Here is a 15,477-nt window from a genome sequence, read left to right as displayed (position 1 = left end):
AAGGGCCACCAGTCTCCGCCAGCAGCCTTCTCCTCCCCCGCACTGCAGCCAGATGGAAGGAGTTCAGCAAGGACCTCCTCATTGATCTCCCATTCCCCTGGCTGCAGCAGGGAAACGCCACGCATCCTGTAGCGCTGTGCGCACCACCTGGATTGGTAGACAGTGGCTCCCTTCTGAGGCCAGGGGGATGGGAGATCAGTGCTCCCCTCCCTCTGGCTCCAGCAGGGACCCCGGCACCTAGGGACACAGACAGAGCGCTTTTCTCCCTGCTACAGCAAGGAGGGGAGTGCTGATCTCCCGTCCTCTTGGCTGTAGCAATGAGCCTGCACTGGTCTCGTAGACCTGAGGCAATGCGCTCCACTTGGGTCCTTAGGCAGCAGCTCCCTTCTGCAGCCAGTGGGAGGGGAGCAGCGAGCCACTCTGAAAGACCCTGCAGGCCATGGGTTGGGAACCACTGATCTAGTGAATATCCCTAGATACACATCACAATGATTTAACAATTACTTTTCACTTCGAGAGTTCAGGGTTAAACTGTGGTATGGGTCTCAAGAAAAAGTTTCAATTTAGCCCCCAGAACACATTTACAGACATAACATATGTTATAATGCTAGCACAATTTAGTCTCTGTGGTGACCTTCTCTTGAAAAGATTATTGAAGTTTAAAAATTAAGTAGGTATTTGAATCTAAGTCTGGCTTTTTATACAAACCTGATGCTGCTAGGTGCTCTGCATCCTCCACTCCTTTAATGGGCCCTGAAGACAGTCAGGAACCCCAGAGAACCGTACCCAAAGTCAAATACATACACAAACACAAAAAGTGTAATCTGCCAGCACATACAATTTAAAGTAACTTTATGCACTAGATCAGAGAAAATTCAAATTTTTAATTTAATTTGAGTAAGATGTGGAGGAAATCTATCCTCTACTGCCAGGGAACTATTAGAAGCATTGTTTCCACTTTTCTTTCACTTACTCTATCAAGCTATTTGTACTGCACTCCTCATCAAAGCGTATGAAATTCTCATCATAGTATCTGACCCCTTTAATAAATGATGTCTCTAACATCCAATATAAAATAATTCTCTATTATTAAAAACTTATAAACTATTCAATATCTGAAAAGAGCTCCCTGCAATTGAAGGTAAGAGTGTTTTATTACCGTAGGGTATTCCAAGACGTTCTTGCTCCTTTCTGTAGCCTTCCAACGCTGCAGCCCATCGAGTCACTTGCTCAGAGGTCTCATCTGAAATTGTTGTAATGTGTTTTGTGCCATCTAGGGTTATCACTTGAGCTTCCTCAACAAGATGAGCTTCAGCTTCAGCATGGTGGGCATCTGGATCAATAACTACCTCCACAGTTTCTACAGGCTTTACAATTTCAAGGATGTTTAACTTGGGCTCTATTCCTAGATATGGATGAAAATACATAAGGGAAAATATATTACCTTTGAGCATTGCAAAAGCATTACAGGTTCCATTTAAATCTTGCCAAACATACTGTTACTATATGCTAAGAATCCGATATAGAAAATACCAGATGCATTCAGTTAGCATCACATTTTCAGAATGATTCACACTCATAAATGACTCAACATTATCAAGGATAGCAGACTCAACATGATATTCCTTCTCACTCTTCATTTAGCATACACTTATAATTTAGTAAAGTGAACATAGTTATTTTTGTCCCTTCACCCCACAATCCCATGCATTTCAAATTCAGTTTTTTTTATATACCCCCACACACATTCAACTGACAGCTCTGTACACATACCTCACGAACTATTACATTTGTCCTATGGAGGAAATCTATTCAGTCAAAAAATAGGTACCACTTTCAGTCTTCAAAACTGGTTACTTTTAAAGTGTCTTCAAAATTATTACACACATTTTGGATAGCATCCTTTTAAGACATCCTATTGGGTACACTTACATTGCAATAAAAGACCTGCAGCATGGCTGCAGCTGGCCTGCATCAGCTGACTTGGGCTTATGAGGCTCAGGCTGTAGGGCTAATAATTGCAGTGCAGATGTTCAAGCTTGGGTTGGAGCGCAAACCCTGAGGGGGAGGTGGGTCTCACAGCCAGGCTCTAGCTCATGTCCTGCAAGCCAAAGTCAATTGACCCTGGCTGTGAGTTTTTTATTGCAGCGTAGACACACACTATTCTGTGGCGGATCAGAAGACTGGAAATCGGAATGCTCAAGTTCTAAACCCAGCTTTAGCAGCAATTTCGTTCTTCGGATCTGGGTCCAGCACTTACCTTCTCTACCTGAGTATCTCCATCTTTAATGGAGATAAATGGGTTAAAATGGGTTACATAATATTTATCTATTCTGCATACGTGGTCTGAAGACTAATGTTTATAAAGCAGTTTAAGTGCTCTCTTTATCATTAGTATCATTATTATAACATTTTAACTCAGACCTTTAGAAAAGAAATTTTACAGTCATTTTTAACTCCAAACTTCTGCTCTCATCTGTCTCTCTGGTAAGTAACCCTATCTATTAATACCTCCTGAATACCGCCAGAATTCGTTCTGCAACTGGACAGTAGATCTTCCAAACATCCATATCAAACATGACCTTGATTCCCTCTTTACAGGTCATCTTAAGTCTACATTTTTAAGGGTCCACAATTCAAAACCAGACCATGAAGTTCCAGGAAGCAAGATCATACCACCCGTTTTCTCTTGAACTGCGAATCTACTCAAAATTTCTCTCCCCATCTTTTAAGTTCTCCAGTAAGACACTCTACTATCCTATTTTGACATCACAACTACTACTATTCTACCTTTCTCTCTAGATTAGTGACACTCAGATCTCAGTAGTTCAGGAGCCAAATTAGCTATCAACATTACCCAAAAGAGCCACAGTAGTGTGAATTCATTGTTTAAATATGAATATATAGTACTATAGTAAATGAAACAACATGACGGGGGAAATATTTAGTTTTTATACATTATTCTCACAGCAAAATGACTGACCAAATATTATTTTATCAACTACAGTTGGTTAATAACAATAAAAGCATCCTGATTTAATTATTAACCAATCACAATGTTTTAATACCATGTATTGCGAAGAGCCGCAGGAGACAAAGTCAAGAACCACTTGTTGCTTGTGAGCCTCAGTCTGAGCATCACTGCTTTAGAAACACACACAAAGGCAGTGTCTAAATCTTGCTGCTTCTTCCTGTGAGACATTTTGCAATCTAGTTTATTCTCTCTGACAACACCCCTAAAATGTTCATCTAGGTCCTCATCTCACATCGACTACTGCAACCTCGTCCTCTGCGGCCTTTTCAAATGCTATCTTGCCCAATTTATAGCCATTCAGATGCTAGCCCATAATTTGGCTATGTCATCAGCACTCCCTGTCCCCCTGTACCGGCTCTCCCTCCTTCATGCGTTGAACAAAAATGATTTGTCATTACGTTTAGAAGGCCTTTTATGGCCTACCACCACCCCAGCCATCATCTCTGACATGGTAATGAGACACTGACACCCATCTCCTCTGCACCAATGATGCCAGTCTTGGCTGCCCATTTTTCAAGTTCTGCCACAAGCACCTATGCACTTTCTTCCAGGGTACCTTTTCTAAGATTTCAAGTAAAAATCCACACAGCCTTTGATCTCCTTCAAACTGACCTCTGCTATTGTGCCTACAAAAACACTTCACCACTGCTGGGCAGCTAATGTGCTGTGATTACTGCTTATCACGCTGATGGGAACCATCTCACTGTTAGGTTATCCTTCACCTCCCAGCCCCAAATAGTTTACTATATAAACCTGCTGACTCATCTATATTAAGTTATTTGAGGCAGCAACTGCCTCTTTGTTATATGGGGCTGGGTCTCTTGGTGTTACTGCCACAGAAGTTAATATCTTCTGCTCACATAATTTATTTACAAAGAAAAATGCAAAATAGTGTTATAGTAATAGTTAATTCATTCTTACTCTTCTTTCTTAGGAGTATTAAGCTTTGCCTGAAAAAAGGTGACAGAATTAGGACAGGATAGGTACATATTATTTATTGTGGAAAGCCTTCTGCATAAACCCATCAAGAGACATGGGACAAAAAAATCAGCTTTGATGCAACAATACTTGATGAACCACTAGTTCTGCTGACTATTATTAAATGTTATCTGCTAATGTTTCCTTCTGGTCATGAATATTAAAGAGAACTGTGTTTTCAGGTTTAAATTAGCTGAAAGTGAGAAAACATCAATTACAAAACAAACTTTAGATTTTCTAATTCAGAGGAAATGTTTCTTTCTTCCTTTATCAAAGGTTTCCTTAAGACACAGGAGAAATGCTAAATGAAAGTGCTATCCTTTGTAGTAAAGATGCTATTTCAGTGACAAAGAAATTTCAGAAAAGTTTCCATTTAAAAAACAACTGAAGAGCACCTTTAGTAAAACAATGAAGTCATTGTGACAACTGCAACCCATTTAGAAGAAACGACATTTAACTTTAGAAATACAGATAGAATTGACTTCCAGGAATGCATTTTAAGCACAAAGGAGCAAAGTTTGTCCTATAACACTCATATATAATCTCTGAACCCAAAAGGAACACACAGAGTAAATGATAGAAGAATCTGACTACTACACGGGCCAATACACATCCACTTTTTTGTAGAAAGAACTGTATATCTAATCTGTCATGCAACATATTGAACATATGTCCATAAATAGCAAGCTGAAGCTACTGGGGTTAATAAAAATTAGTAATTAAACAAGTCAAAAGTGAACTGTATGCTATTTCTGTTTGTTTAATCAGGGTATGCCTATACTGATGGCGGCAAAGTCTCTGACATCAGATTGACCTATCTGGATCAAATGAAGACCCGCTCAGTCGATCCAAAAGTCGACACAGTAAAACCACTCCCTCAAGTGGCGTAGCGCTGTGTCGATAGGAACGCGGTTCCCGTCGGCGCAGTGCAGTGAAGACAGCACGCAGAAGGGAAGCACAGTAGTCGACGGGAGTTACTCAAACTACTCTGTGTAGCTTGCGTAACTCCCATTGACTGCCGCCGAATCGCCTGTAAGTGTAGACCAGGGCTCAGTAAACCAAAAAAAGATTTAATGGTTCATATTTTGTTTATCTGTGAGATAATGAGAATTACTGTTGTAAACAAACTTAGGAGTCTTTGGGGAATTAGATATTTTAGATATCAATAAAACTTTTAAAAACCTTTCAGTAACTGGATTACTCACCTGAACAGGACATGTTTATATTTGTGTGTGTGTATATTACACACACACACACACACACACACACACACACACACACACACACACACACACACACACACACACACACACACACACACACACACACACACACACACACACACACACACACACACCCTTTCATTTTATATTATATGCATCTTTTCATTTTATGTCTCCTTATATATATATAAAATAAATAAAAGAAAGGATGTGTATCCTTTTAAATTTCTTTAAGGTATATACAGAAAGCCTGAACTACTTATTTGTATTACAATAGCACACAAGGGGTTGCAAACACAGATCACAGTTCCATTATACAAGGCTCTGTACAAAAGAGGACACCTTCCAAGACAAGAGATAACAGGTAGATGAAACAGAAACAGGGGTTGAGAGAATGAAGTAAAAAGTACAGAGATTATTCCATATAATAAGCACTGGTCTCAGATCACTGTTGCCTATTCATGGTCATGAAGATAAGTAGTTGCACTAGTTCAGTCACCACTGTTACAAAGCTGCAGTAAATCCTGTACAAAGTATGTCATGTAAAGCATCAATGGGAAAGTTATAATCTGTTAAGTATGATTATCCTGTTTAAATCCATGTATCATCATCACCATATTTGTATAATGAATATTGGCTATGCATTTGTAACTCAAATATGTTTTGTTCTTGGGCAACACCCCCAAGGCAAATTTACAGCAAGACTAGCCATCCCTATATATTGGGCCATCCACATGTTGACGGGCTATCCATGTGTAAACAGGCCATTGAAGAGACTCCGCTCACCCAATGAGCCCCTCCTGGAGACATTTCAGAAAGCACTAAGGCAATGGATGCCCCATGATTCAGCAAAGCATATAAGGACCTGTGATAAGGACATGTCATGTAAGACTCCATCTTTTGCCAGTAACTTTCCATGGACTTGGGCTGAAAGTATAAAAGGAGACCATGATATCACTTCTTGGTCTTCAATCCTGCTCCACTTCTCTGGACTCTGATTTCTAACAACAAGGAAGCTTTGAACAAAGGACTGATGACCCTCATCATCCCACACCTTCATAACAATGCGATCCCACCAGTCACTGCTTGTTTCCCAGGACCAGAAGTGGCGCTCCACCAACTGCAGATGGTGCATGATAGCCTAGAGCAAACAGGAACTGTTTCGTACTATGGCTTGTAGCAAGGTGGCCTCTAACATCGCAATTTTTAGTACTGCAGCTCCTGTCTCGTCCCTGCAGATTAAGTCCTGATGTGTTTGTGATGCTCACAATAATAGTGCAGAGCTGATCGGGTTCCATTCCTCTCAGGCAATGGCATGCGTGCGGTAGAGAGTGAAGGGTTTGAAAAAATGGCGCAAAAAGGCGATCGTCTGTTTGTTTGGACTGGGACAAGAAGGGAAATGGGGAAGGAGTATGTTGCATCATGGGAGAACAACAACCTTCCCAAAAGCCTCTGAGGCTAGTTGCACTGTGGAATGGCTACCCACGGTACACTGCTTTGACTGTCAATCGAAGTATGGCTAGTGGAGACGCAATCCCCAGACGCAATGAGCGTGGTGTGAACACGCTCCTCTGACTTCTAAAATTCGGTAGGTCAAAGTCAATTTAAAACAAATTATCTTCACTCTGCAATGTAGACATACCCTCTGAAATCAATTGTAATGAATATTATTCCTTTAACCATTTAATTGCTCTCTTTTTTAAAATAAATCTTCAGTTAGTTTACTAACGATTGGCTGCAATGTGGTATTGGAGGAGATCCTGAAAGTATATAGTGACCTGGGGTGAACAGCCAACTCCTTGGAGTTGGAAGAACCTATTATATGTGATTTCTGGTTTTAATAATCATTTATCACAGAAGTGCAGTTGTCTGGGTGGTAAGCCCCGGGCTGGAATGCCTTAAGGGGATTGTGTTTTGGTTTCTTGTTATCTAGTGTGGTGATATAGGAGATCACTTTTGTTACCTGCTTGGTGACCTTTAATAATAGAATAAACCACAAATTTTGGAGAGTGTCTGCTCTATTTCTTACAGTCTGTCCTGAATTTGGCACACTCAGCTGTGACCCATACCAGGCAGCGTGACAAGTTGTTCCATAAGATTCACAACACTAAGTAGTATAGAACAGTTTGAAGGAGGAGAAGATAGGGGCTTTGCAGACTTTGACCAACATAAAAGGGGTAACATGGGAAAATATTCAAAGGTGTTTTGATGGAGAAGCAGACTAAAACAGAGGAAGGCTGGCATGGTTGACAGAGTGATAGTAAAGCTGACAATGTTCAGATTTCATTGGTATGGAAAAACTAACTTATAAAAGATCTTACAGATTAAGACAAACTTGTGCTTGATCTGAAGAAGATGGGAAAGCCAAGGGAGGGATATGATCAGTAAGGCAGCCGAAAAGTTTACCGTAGCAGCAGCATTTTGGATCAACACTATAATCTGCCAACCACAATGCAATGATGACAACCCCCCCCCCCCCCCCAGATATTCCACATTTCGGTAACTTGTCACACACTTCAGTTAGTTCTGTCATACCCGGGCAGGCTTCAAGATTGAAGGGTATGCTGCTGCTGTCCACCATTCACAGGTTAGTGGAGATACAGTATTTAAGTCTGTAAGACTTCAGTATCTCTTTCCCAAGTATTAAAAACTACTTAAAATTATAAAAATAGTCCTTTTAGAAATGAAATGATAGAAATTGCTCAGAAAATAACTATAAACCTAATCAAACAAAATTAGAGAATACCTATTCAAAAATAGTTTCTATACCGTAAGAATCTATAAATTGCCATGCACCAAATTTTTTCTTTAAAGAATCAATTAAAAAGAGGATTTTAAACATTGTAAATTAACATTCAAAATGTAAGTGATGACAAGATCAGCTCCCAGACTGCTGTACTGGGTGGCACAGAATGGGAAGGAGGCGAACATCCCGCAGTGCTGAAGGAACAGGTCCAAGACTATTTAGAAGGCTTAGACACACACAAGCCCATGGGGCCGGATGCAATGCACCCGAGGGTGCTGAGGGAGTTGGCTGAGGTGATTTCAGAGCCATTGGCTATTATCTTTGAAAGCTCGTGGCAACAGGGGGAGGTCCCTGAGGACTGGAAAAAAGCAAATATAGTGCCCATCTTCAAAAAAGGGAGGAAAGAGGATCCGGGGAACTACAGACCGGTCAGCCTCACTTCAATCCCTGGAAAAATCATGGAGCAGGTCCTTAAGGAATCCATTTTAAGGCACTTGGAAGAGAGGAAGGTGATCAGGAACAGTCAACACGGATTCACCAAGGGAAAGTCATGCTTGACCAACCTGATTGCTTTCTATGATGAGGTGACTGGCTCTGTGGATGTAGGGAAGGCGGTTGATGTGATATACCTTGACTTTAGCAAAGTTTTTGATACGGTCTCTCACAGTATTCTTATCAGCAAGTTAAAGAAGTATGGGTTAGATGAATGGACTATAAAATGGATAAAGAACTGGCTAGAGCATAGGGCTCAACGAGTAGTGATCAATGGCTCCATGTCTAGCTGGCAACCGGTCACAAGCGGAGTTCCCCAGGGGTCGGTCCTGGGGCCGGTTTTGTTCAACATCTTTATTAATGATCTGGAGGATGGGGTAGATTGCACCCTCAGCAAGTTTGCGGACGACACTAAGCTGGGGGGAGTGGTAGATACCCTGCAAGGTAGGGATAGGATACAGAGTGACCTAAACAAACTGGAGGATTGGGCCAAAAGAAATCTAATGAGGTTCAACAAAGAAAAGTGCAGAGTCCTCCACTTAGGAAGGAAGAATCCCATGCACAGCTATAGACTGGGGACCGACGAGCTAGGCAGTAGTTCTGCAGAAAAGGACCTGGGGGTAACAGTGGATAAAAAGCTGGATATGAGTCAGCAGTGTGCCCTGGTTGTCAAGAAGGCTAAGAGCATATTGGGCATTGCCAGCAGGACACGGGAAGTGATTATTCCCCTCTATTCGGCATTGATGAGGCCGCATTTAGAATACTGTGTCCAGTTTTGGGCCCCCCACTACAAAAAGGATGTGGACAAGTTGGAGAGAGTCCAACGGAGGGCAACAAAAATGATTAGGGGGCTGGAGCACAGGACTTATGAGGAGAGGCTGAGGGAACTGGGTTTGTTTAGTCTGCAAAAAGAGAAGAATGAGGGGGGATTTGATAGCGGCCTTTAACTACCTGAAAGGGGATTCCAGGGAGGATGGGGCTAGGCTGTTCTCGGTGGTGGCAGATGACAGAACAAGGAGCAACGGTCTCAAGTTGCAGGGCGGGAGGTCTAGGTTGGACATTAGGAAAAAGTTTTTCACTAGGAGGGTGGTGAAGCACTGGAATGGGTTACCTAGGGAGGTGGTGAAATCTCCATCCTTAGAGGTTTTTAAGCTGAGGGTTGACAAAGCCCTGGCTGGGATGATATAGCTGAGGTTAGTCCTGCTTTGAGCAGGGGGTTGGACTAGATGACCTCCTGAGGTCCCTTCCAACTCTAATATTCTATGATTCTATGAACTGTTCTATGTATTTATTACATGAGAAGCTGTGATCTGTGGATGAAAAAGCACTACATAAGAGCTAGGTATTATTATTTGACCTTATCATTAAGGCATATTGTCAACATTTCCATCAATGGGACAAGTTCTGCTTTCAGTTACTCAATGGCAAAACTAGATTCATACTGGTGGAACTGCAGAATTCGGCCGTCACTTCTACCTAGACACAGAGTGCGGAGGTGTAAGGGAGAAAGAGTAAAAAATATAGAACAAGGAGACATGAAACATATAAAAAGCAGTACCAATATTTAAAGTAGCTGATCAAACAAAGAAATAGTCATTAAGATTGATAAAAGCAAAGAAGAGCTTTATAAACCAGTTAAAGAATTTAAATAGGCCATCTCAGAATTTTTAAAAAAATATATACAGCAACTACAGGTGATTTTTTAAAAAAAGGTAAGAACTATACTAGGAAAGTCAGGAGTTAAAGGTCTCTCTTTTGAGCCCTCAAAGAATGAATCAGGCATAATAAATAAAGCTTTTAAAATTTTTTCTTCTAGAGATAACTACTCACTCTTATGATAAAAAACAAACCACTGTTTGTCAAATGACTACATGCCAAAAAACTATGAATCTACTGCTTTATCCATGCTGGAAACATGAATATCAAAAGTGATGAACGCTCTGTAGATAGATCAAACTGTAAGCAGACACTTGGCATGGAAAATACCAGCCTGAATGATTTAAGTTTAGAAAAGTTATAAGCAACTGAAAAGTAGGCCTTCTAGTTCAAAGTATCAGATGTTCTTAACATCCTGTGCTGCACATAACATCCGAAGTTATATAAGGTATGATAAAAACATAGGGGACAGAGAGTCATGCTTCAGGGCATAAGCTAATCATTAACTGCTTTGGTTAAGGAAGAAAATACACCCATTGGCAGGTCATTTCATTACAGGGTCTCTTGCACCTTTAGCTAAAGCATCTGGTTCTTTCCACTGTCAAAAAAACAGAATATTGAACTAGATGAACCACTAGTTTAATCTGACACGGGAATTCCTATGTTCCAAAATAATAGTCTTTATACTTTATGAATGCAAATGCTGATATAATGCTAAGACATGTCTCAAAACATGCAGGAAAAGTTGTAGTCATATGCTATCATATGTGCTGTTTGCATGCAAGCAACGCTGTTAAGTGAAACTTGTTCTCTGCATAATACTCCAAACCTACTGAAAATAGGCAGTGAAAACAAGGGAAATCCTAGCTCACATATGGTCCAAAAATGCAGCTGGATAATATCAGTAGGTCATTGCTGGGCCCCCCCTTAAGATGGAGATGCCTTTGAAAGCAATTTTTATGGTGGCTTCTTTGACACACAATGTAACTCTATTCCTCAGACTCTTTTCTCAGAGCTGTAGGAGGCTGAATGGAGAGCAGTAGAGAGGCTAGACCACACGCAAAATGGTGTGTAAATATCCAGTTGCTCCCTCCAATTGAATACCCAGGGAGTCCCCACCAAATTAACCAATCAAACAAAAAGAAGGTAAGTGGGGGGGGAGAGAAAACTCAACACTGCGTTTAATATTTAAAACCAAGAGGTGGGTTTGATTAAAAAAAAATTCCACCAAAAACTAACTAAAAATATAAACCAAAAATTAGAAAGCCAACCCATGACATGCATTGAAATCTGTTGGCGTTTGTATTACTGATGATCTGCTCTGACATGAATCAAGGCACTTTTGTATGAAAGACACTATAAAAGAACTGTATGATTATTTAGCAGCTGGTGTTTGTTCATTGTATTTACAAACAGCTTATATTACATTTTTATAACAGTTGAACTGACATAACAGATTGCCTCTTATAAGAAATAACGAAATCCAATCCACAATGACCATCAGCACCAGTTTATTGCACTGGAAGTTTATTGCTAGCTTACTTTTGTAATGCATGTACTGAAATCTAAAGACAACCTCAATCTAATACACAGAAACCCCAGCCACAAGATGGAAAGACTATGAAAAAAGAGCTAATTCTTGCTTCCAAATCAGTAGTTCATTTCACCTCAGGCTTCCTCTTCTTAATAATCACACTAACTTGTCAAGATAAACAATTCTTTTCCCATGTTACCAATGACACTACAGATCACTGACACTGGAAGTATTTTAAAATATTAAATTTATTTCTATCTATGCCATTTGTTTCCTCTTCCTTTCTCCAGTCTGGACAGTCAAACCCTTCCTAATCTGTTTTCCCACAAGCTAGTGAAATGCTCTTGTATCTGGGTTTCTAACACAATATGGGGGATTGTTTACATAAATTATAAATGAAGTTACAGCCACAATGTTGGTCAAGACTTGATTTGACTTTTTTTTTTTATTAAAGAAAATAGGGGGAAGAAGGAGAAGCCTGCATAAGCTATTTTGCTGTGCCCTTCTACTGTAGGTTTTTTTAAATAGAAGTTTCTGATTATAGCTCCTCTTAATGAAACTGGAAACCATAGCACAGTGAGATGCAACTTTGTGGCCTGAATTAATAGCCATCTTCTTAACCCCTTAGAAGATGTGCCTATTTTTTAAATCCCTCCCAGGAGTAGATGGCTACTATTCTTTATGTCAAATTTAGTGTGCAGTTGCTGGGTGATGTTGATGGTCTGTGATATACAGGAAGTCAGACTCTATGACTGTGTCCAGAAAGATAACACACATCTGTGTAGGAGGATCTGGAAATAAAAACCTGCACTCTGAGGATGAGACAGTGGAGCTGGGGATCTGACAAATAGAGAGTAAATGGTTCTGGAAAGGGGAATCCCCAGAACCCTACTGTGACTGAAAACAGGTAAGAGAACAAAGGCCATTTGTCAAGCATAAACCAGCTGGGAAATGGAGGTTACTTACTTGTAACTGGAGGTTCTTCGAGATGCTGGTCCCCATGTGTATTCCACAGGTGCATGGGGCACTTGTGTATCCGAGTGAGACCAGAGATTTCTAGCAAGTAGTGTCCTTTGATCTACACCTGCGCAGCTGCTCCTCTCATGCTCAGTACCAAGAGCATAAAGAGCGGTATGGACTGATGCCTGTCCAGTTTCTTCTTACCACCAGCAAAAAGGAAGGACAGATAGTGGAATACAGATAGGGGCCACACATCTCGAAGAACCATGTTACAATTAACCTGCATTTCTTCTTTAAGTGCTGGTCCCTACGGGTATTCCACATGTGGGTGATTGGTAAGCAGTGTTCAAACATGAGTAGGGTGTATAGATACAGTTGGTTTAGATGACTGTAATATTGCTGCCCAACAGCTGAATCTGCAGAAGAGGCCTGGACTAAAGCATAACACTACCTGAAGGTATGGATGGAACTCTGGGCTGCTGCCTTACAAATTTCCAGTATAGGTACTTTTTTGAAGAGAGGCTAGTGAGGTTGCCTGTGCTCTAGTGGAATGGGCCTTCATCTCATCTGGAGAAGGAATACATGCCAGCTGATAAAGAATTATACAGCCAGAGATCCACTTACGGAATCTTTGCACAGATAACATTTGTCCCGATGATCACTCTGCCGTAGTGAAAAATAATCTAGGCATTTTCCTAATTGGTTTAATTCTTTGCAGATAGAACACTAAAGCCCATCTGATGCTGAGAGATGGAAGTCTCCTCTCCTAATTGGAAGGATGAGGTTTTTGGAAAGAATACCAATAAGTAAATAGGTTGTGAAACTCAGCAACTACCTTAGCGATTAATTTTGTGTGGAGGTGAAGGGAAACTTTCTCCTTATGAAATGTGGCATATAGCAGATCAGCCATGAGTGCTCCCAGTTTAGTCACCTTCCTAGCTGGTGTGATAGTGATTAGAAAGGTGAACTTATGGAGAGGTGGCACATGAAACACATGGCCAATTGTTCAGAGGGTGGGTCTGGTAAGTTTTGAGAATACAAGATTGAGGTCCCATAATGGTGTAGGTTTCACCATAGGTCAGAAGGTCTTAATGAGACCTTTCAGGAATCTGATTGCTGTTGGGTGAGTAAAAATAGAATAGCCTTCTTCCGAAAGACGGAAGGCACTGATGGTTGCTAGGTGGACTTGCAGTGAGCTAATGGAAAGTCCTGACATCTTGAGGGTGAGGAAATAATCTCAAATAGTAGGAATACCCATTGTTTCTGGGGATAACTGGTTCTCTTGCATCCAAGTAGAGAAAGCTAGATAGCATTTTCTGGTGAAGCCTTTCGGCTTTGATTATTCATAGTTTGTATGGTCTCTGAACATGAATGCTGTAGGTCTGATGCCCATCCAAATACCAGCCTGTGAGGTCAAGAGGATCTGGACTGGGATGTCTGATTTTGCCATTCTGCTGAGATAACAAATCTGGGAAGACTCAGATGTTGATGCTGACATTTTTAAAAGGCTCAGAAACCAGAATTGTCTGGGCTAGCTGGGTGTGATGAGAATGACTTGAACTTTGTTACGATGAATCTTTTGCAGAATTTGTGCTAGCAATCAGATGGGAGGAAAGGCATACCTCCGGTGGTCTGTCTAGGATAACAGAACGGCATTGTCCCTGGAGTCCCAGCCCGAGGCTGTTCTGGAGCAGTACATGTTAAACTTCTTGTTCGTCTGTGAGGTGAACAGGTCCCAGAACAGTTTTCCCTACTGCATGAAGATTTCATTCAGGATGGAACAGTTCATCTCCCACTATTGTGGTCCAGGGAGAAATGCCTGCTGAGATTATCCACCAGAGAGTTTTGTGCACCCAATATATATGTTGCCAAATGTAAGATGTGGTTCTTGAGGCACCAATTCCATAAACTGACTGCCTCCACACAAAAAGGAAGATATATCACACCACCATGTTTGTTTACGTAGAAGACAGTAATCTTGTTGTCTGACATTACCTGGATATGATGGGACAGCATAAGTGGGAAGAACGCATCGCAGGCTAGATGGACTGCCCTTAATTCTACGAGATTAATATGCATCCTGCTTTCCTGAGTCATTCATGTGCCTTGTGCAGAGTGATTGCCCCGGTGTACTCCACATCCCTGAAGAGCGCTGGGAAAGAGGAATGTGGGAGACAGAGGAGAGAATCCTGATGATGTAAGCCAAAGTGGATGATCTCTAGTGCCCACTTATCCATTGTTATTGCTCTCCTCTTGTAGGCAAAAAGGGCCAGAGGGCCACCAAAGGTTTCAGGAGGCCATAGGGAATGGCATTAATAAAGTTATGTGGCTCTCAAGCATCCCATCAAAGTAAATCCTGGTTGGTGGGCAGGTTGAGCAGCTCTGGTTGAGGTGGGAGAAGCTGCACAACTAGATCTTTGTACCCTCTGTCATTTGCATGGCGGTTTGTAAGGGCACTGGTAGTAGAACGGCTGATGGAGGGGTCTTGGCTTATACTCTTGTTTGTGGTGTTTTATCTTTGGGGGCAGGGTATAAATGCCCAGGCAGTGGAGGGCTGTCCTGGAATCTTTTAGTGAGTGTAAAAGACTTCTCAGTCTTTTCATTGAAGAGATTGCACTCATTAAAGGGCAAATCCTCAATAGTATTCTGGACCTTCTTGTGAAACTCCTGAGGAGCACAGCCAAGATTCATGCCTCATAATTATCAGCACAGGTATAGCTCTAAATGCGGTATCAACTGTGTGTATTGCACCTTGATGAGAGGTTTTAGCTACCAGTTTGCATTCATCAATGAGGGCTCAAAATTGGGCCCTGTCCTCCTGAGGGAATTTGTTTTTGAACCCCAAGAATTTGGA

The 15,477-nt window shown here is 41.2% G+C and overlaps 1 protein-coding gene across 4 annotated transcripts in view; it reads right to left on the bottom strand.

Annotated features, from left to right (window-relative positions):
- The window catches only part of GABPA (GA binding protein transcription factor subunit alpha), a 55,386-nt gene that overhangs the window by 24,874 nt on the left and 15,035 nt on the right, over positions 1-15,477 (bottom strand). For all 4 annotated transcript variants that reach the window (XM_067538208.1, XM_067538209.1, XM_067538205.1 and 1 more), the window contains exon 5: positions 1,160-1,405. In XM_067538208.1, coding sequence (XP_067394309.1) covers positions 1,160-1,405 — 246 coding nt within the window. The remainder of the gene's footprint in view (positions 1-1,159; positions 1,406-15,477) is intronic.

Source organism: Emydura macquarii, unplaced genomic scaffold (assembly GCF_026122565.2).
Source record: "Emydura macquarii macquarii isolate MOO-44397 ecotype Brisbane River unplaced genomic scaffold, CSIRO-AGI_Emac_v2 contig_476, whole genome shotgun sequence".
NCBI classification, from domain to species: Eukaryota; Metazoa; Chordata; order Testudines; family Chelidae; genus Emydura; species Emydura macquarii.
This window is presented reverse-complemented; position numbering and strand designations above follow the sequence as displayed.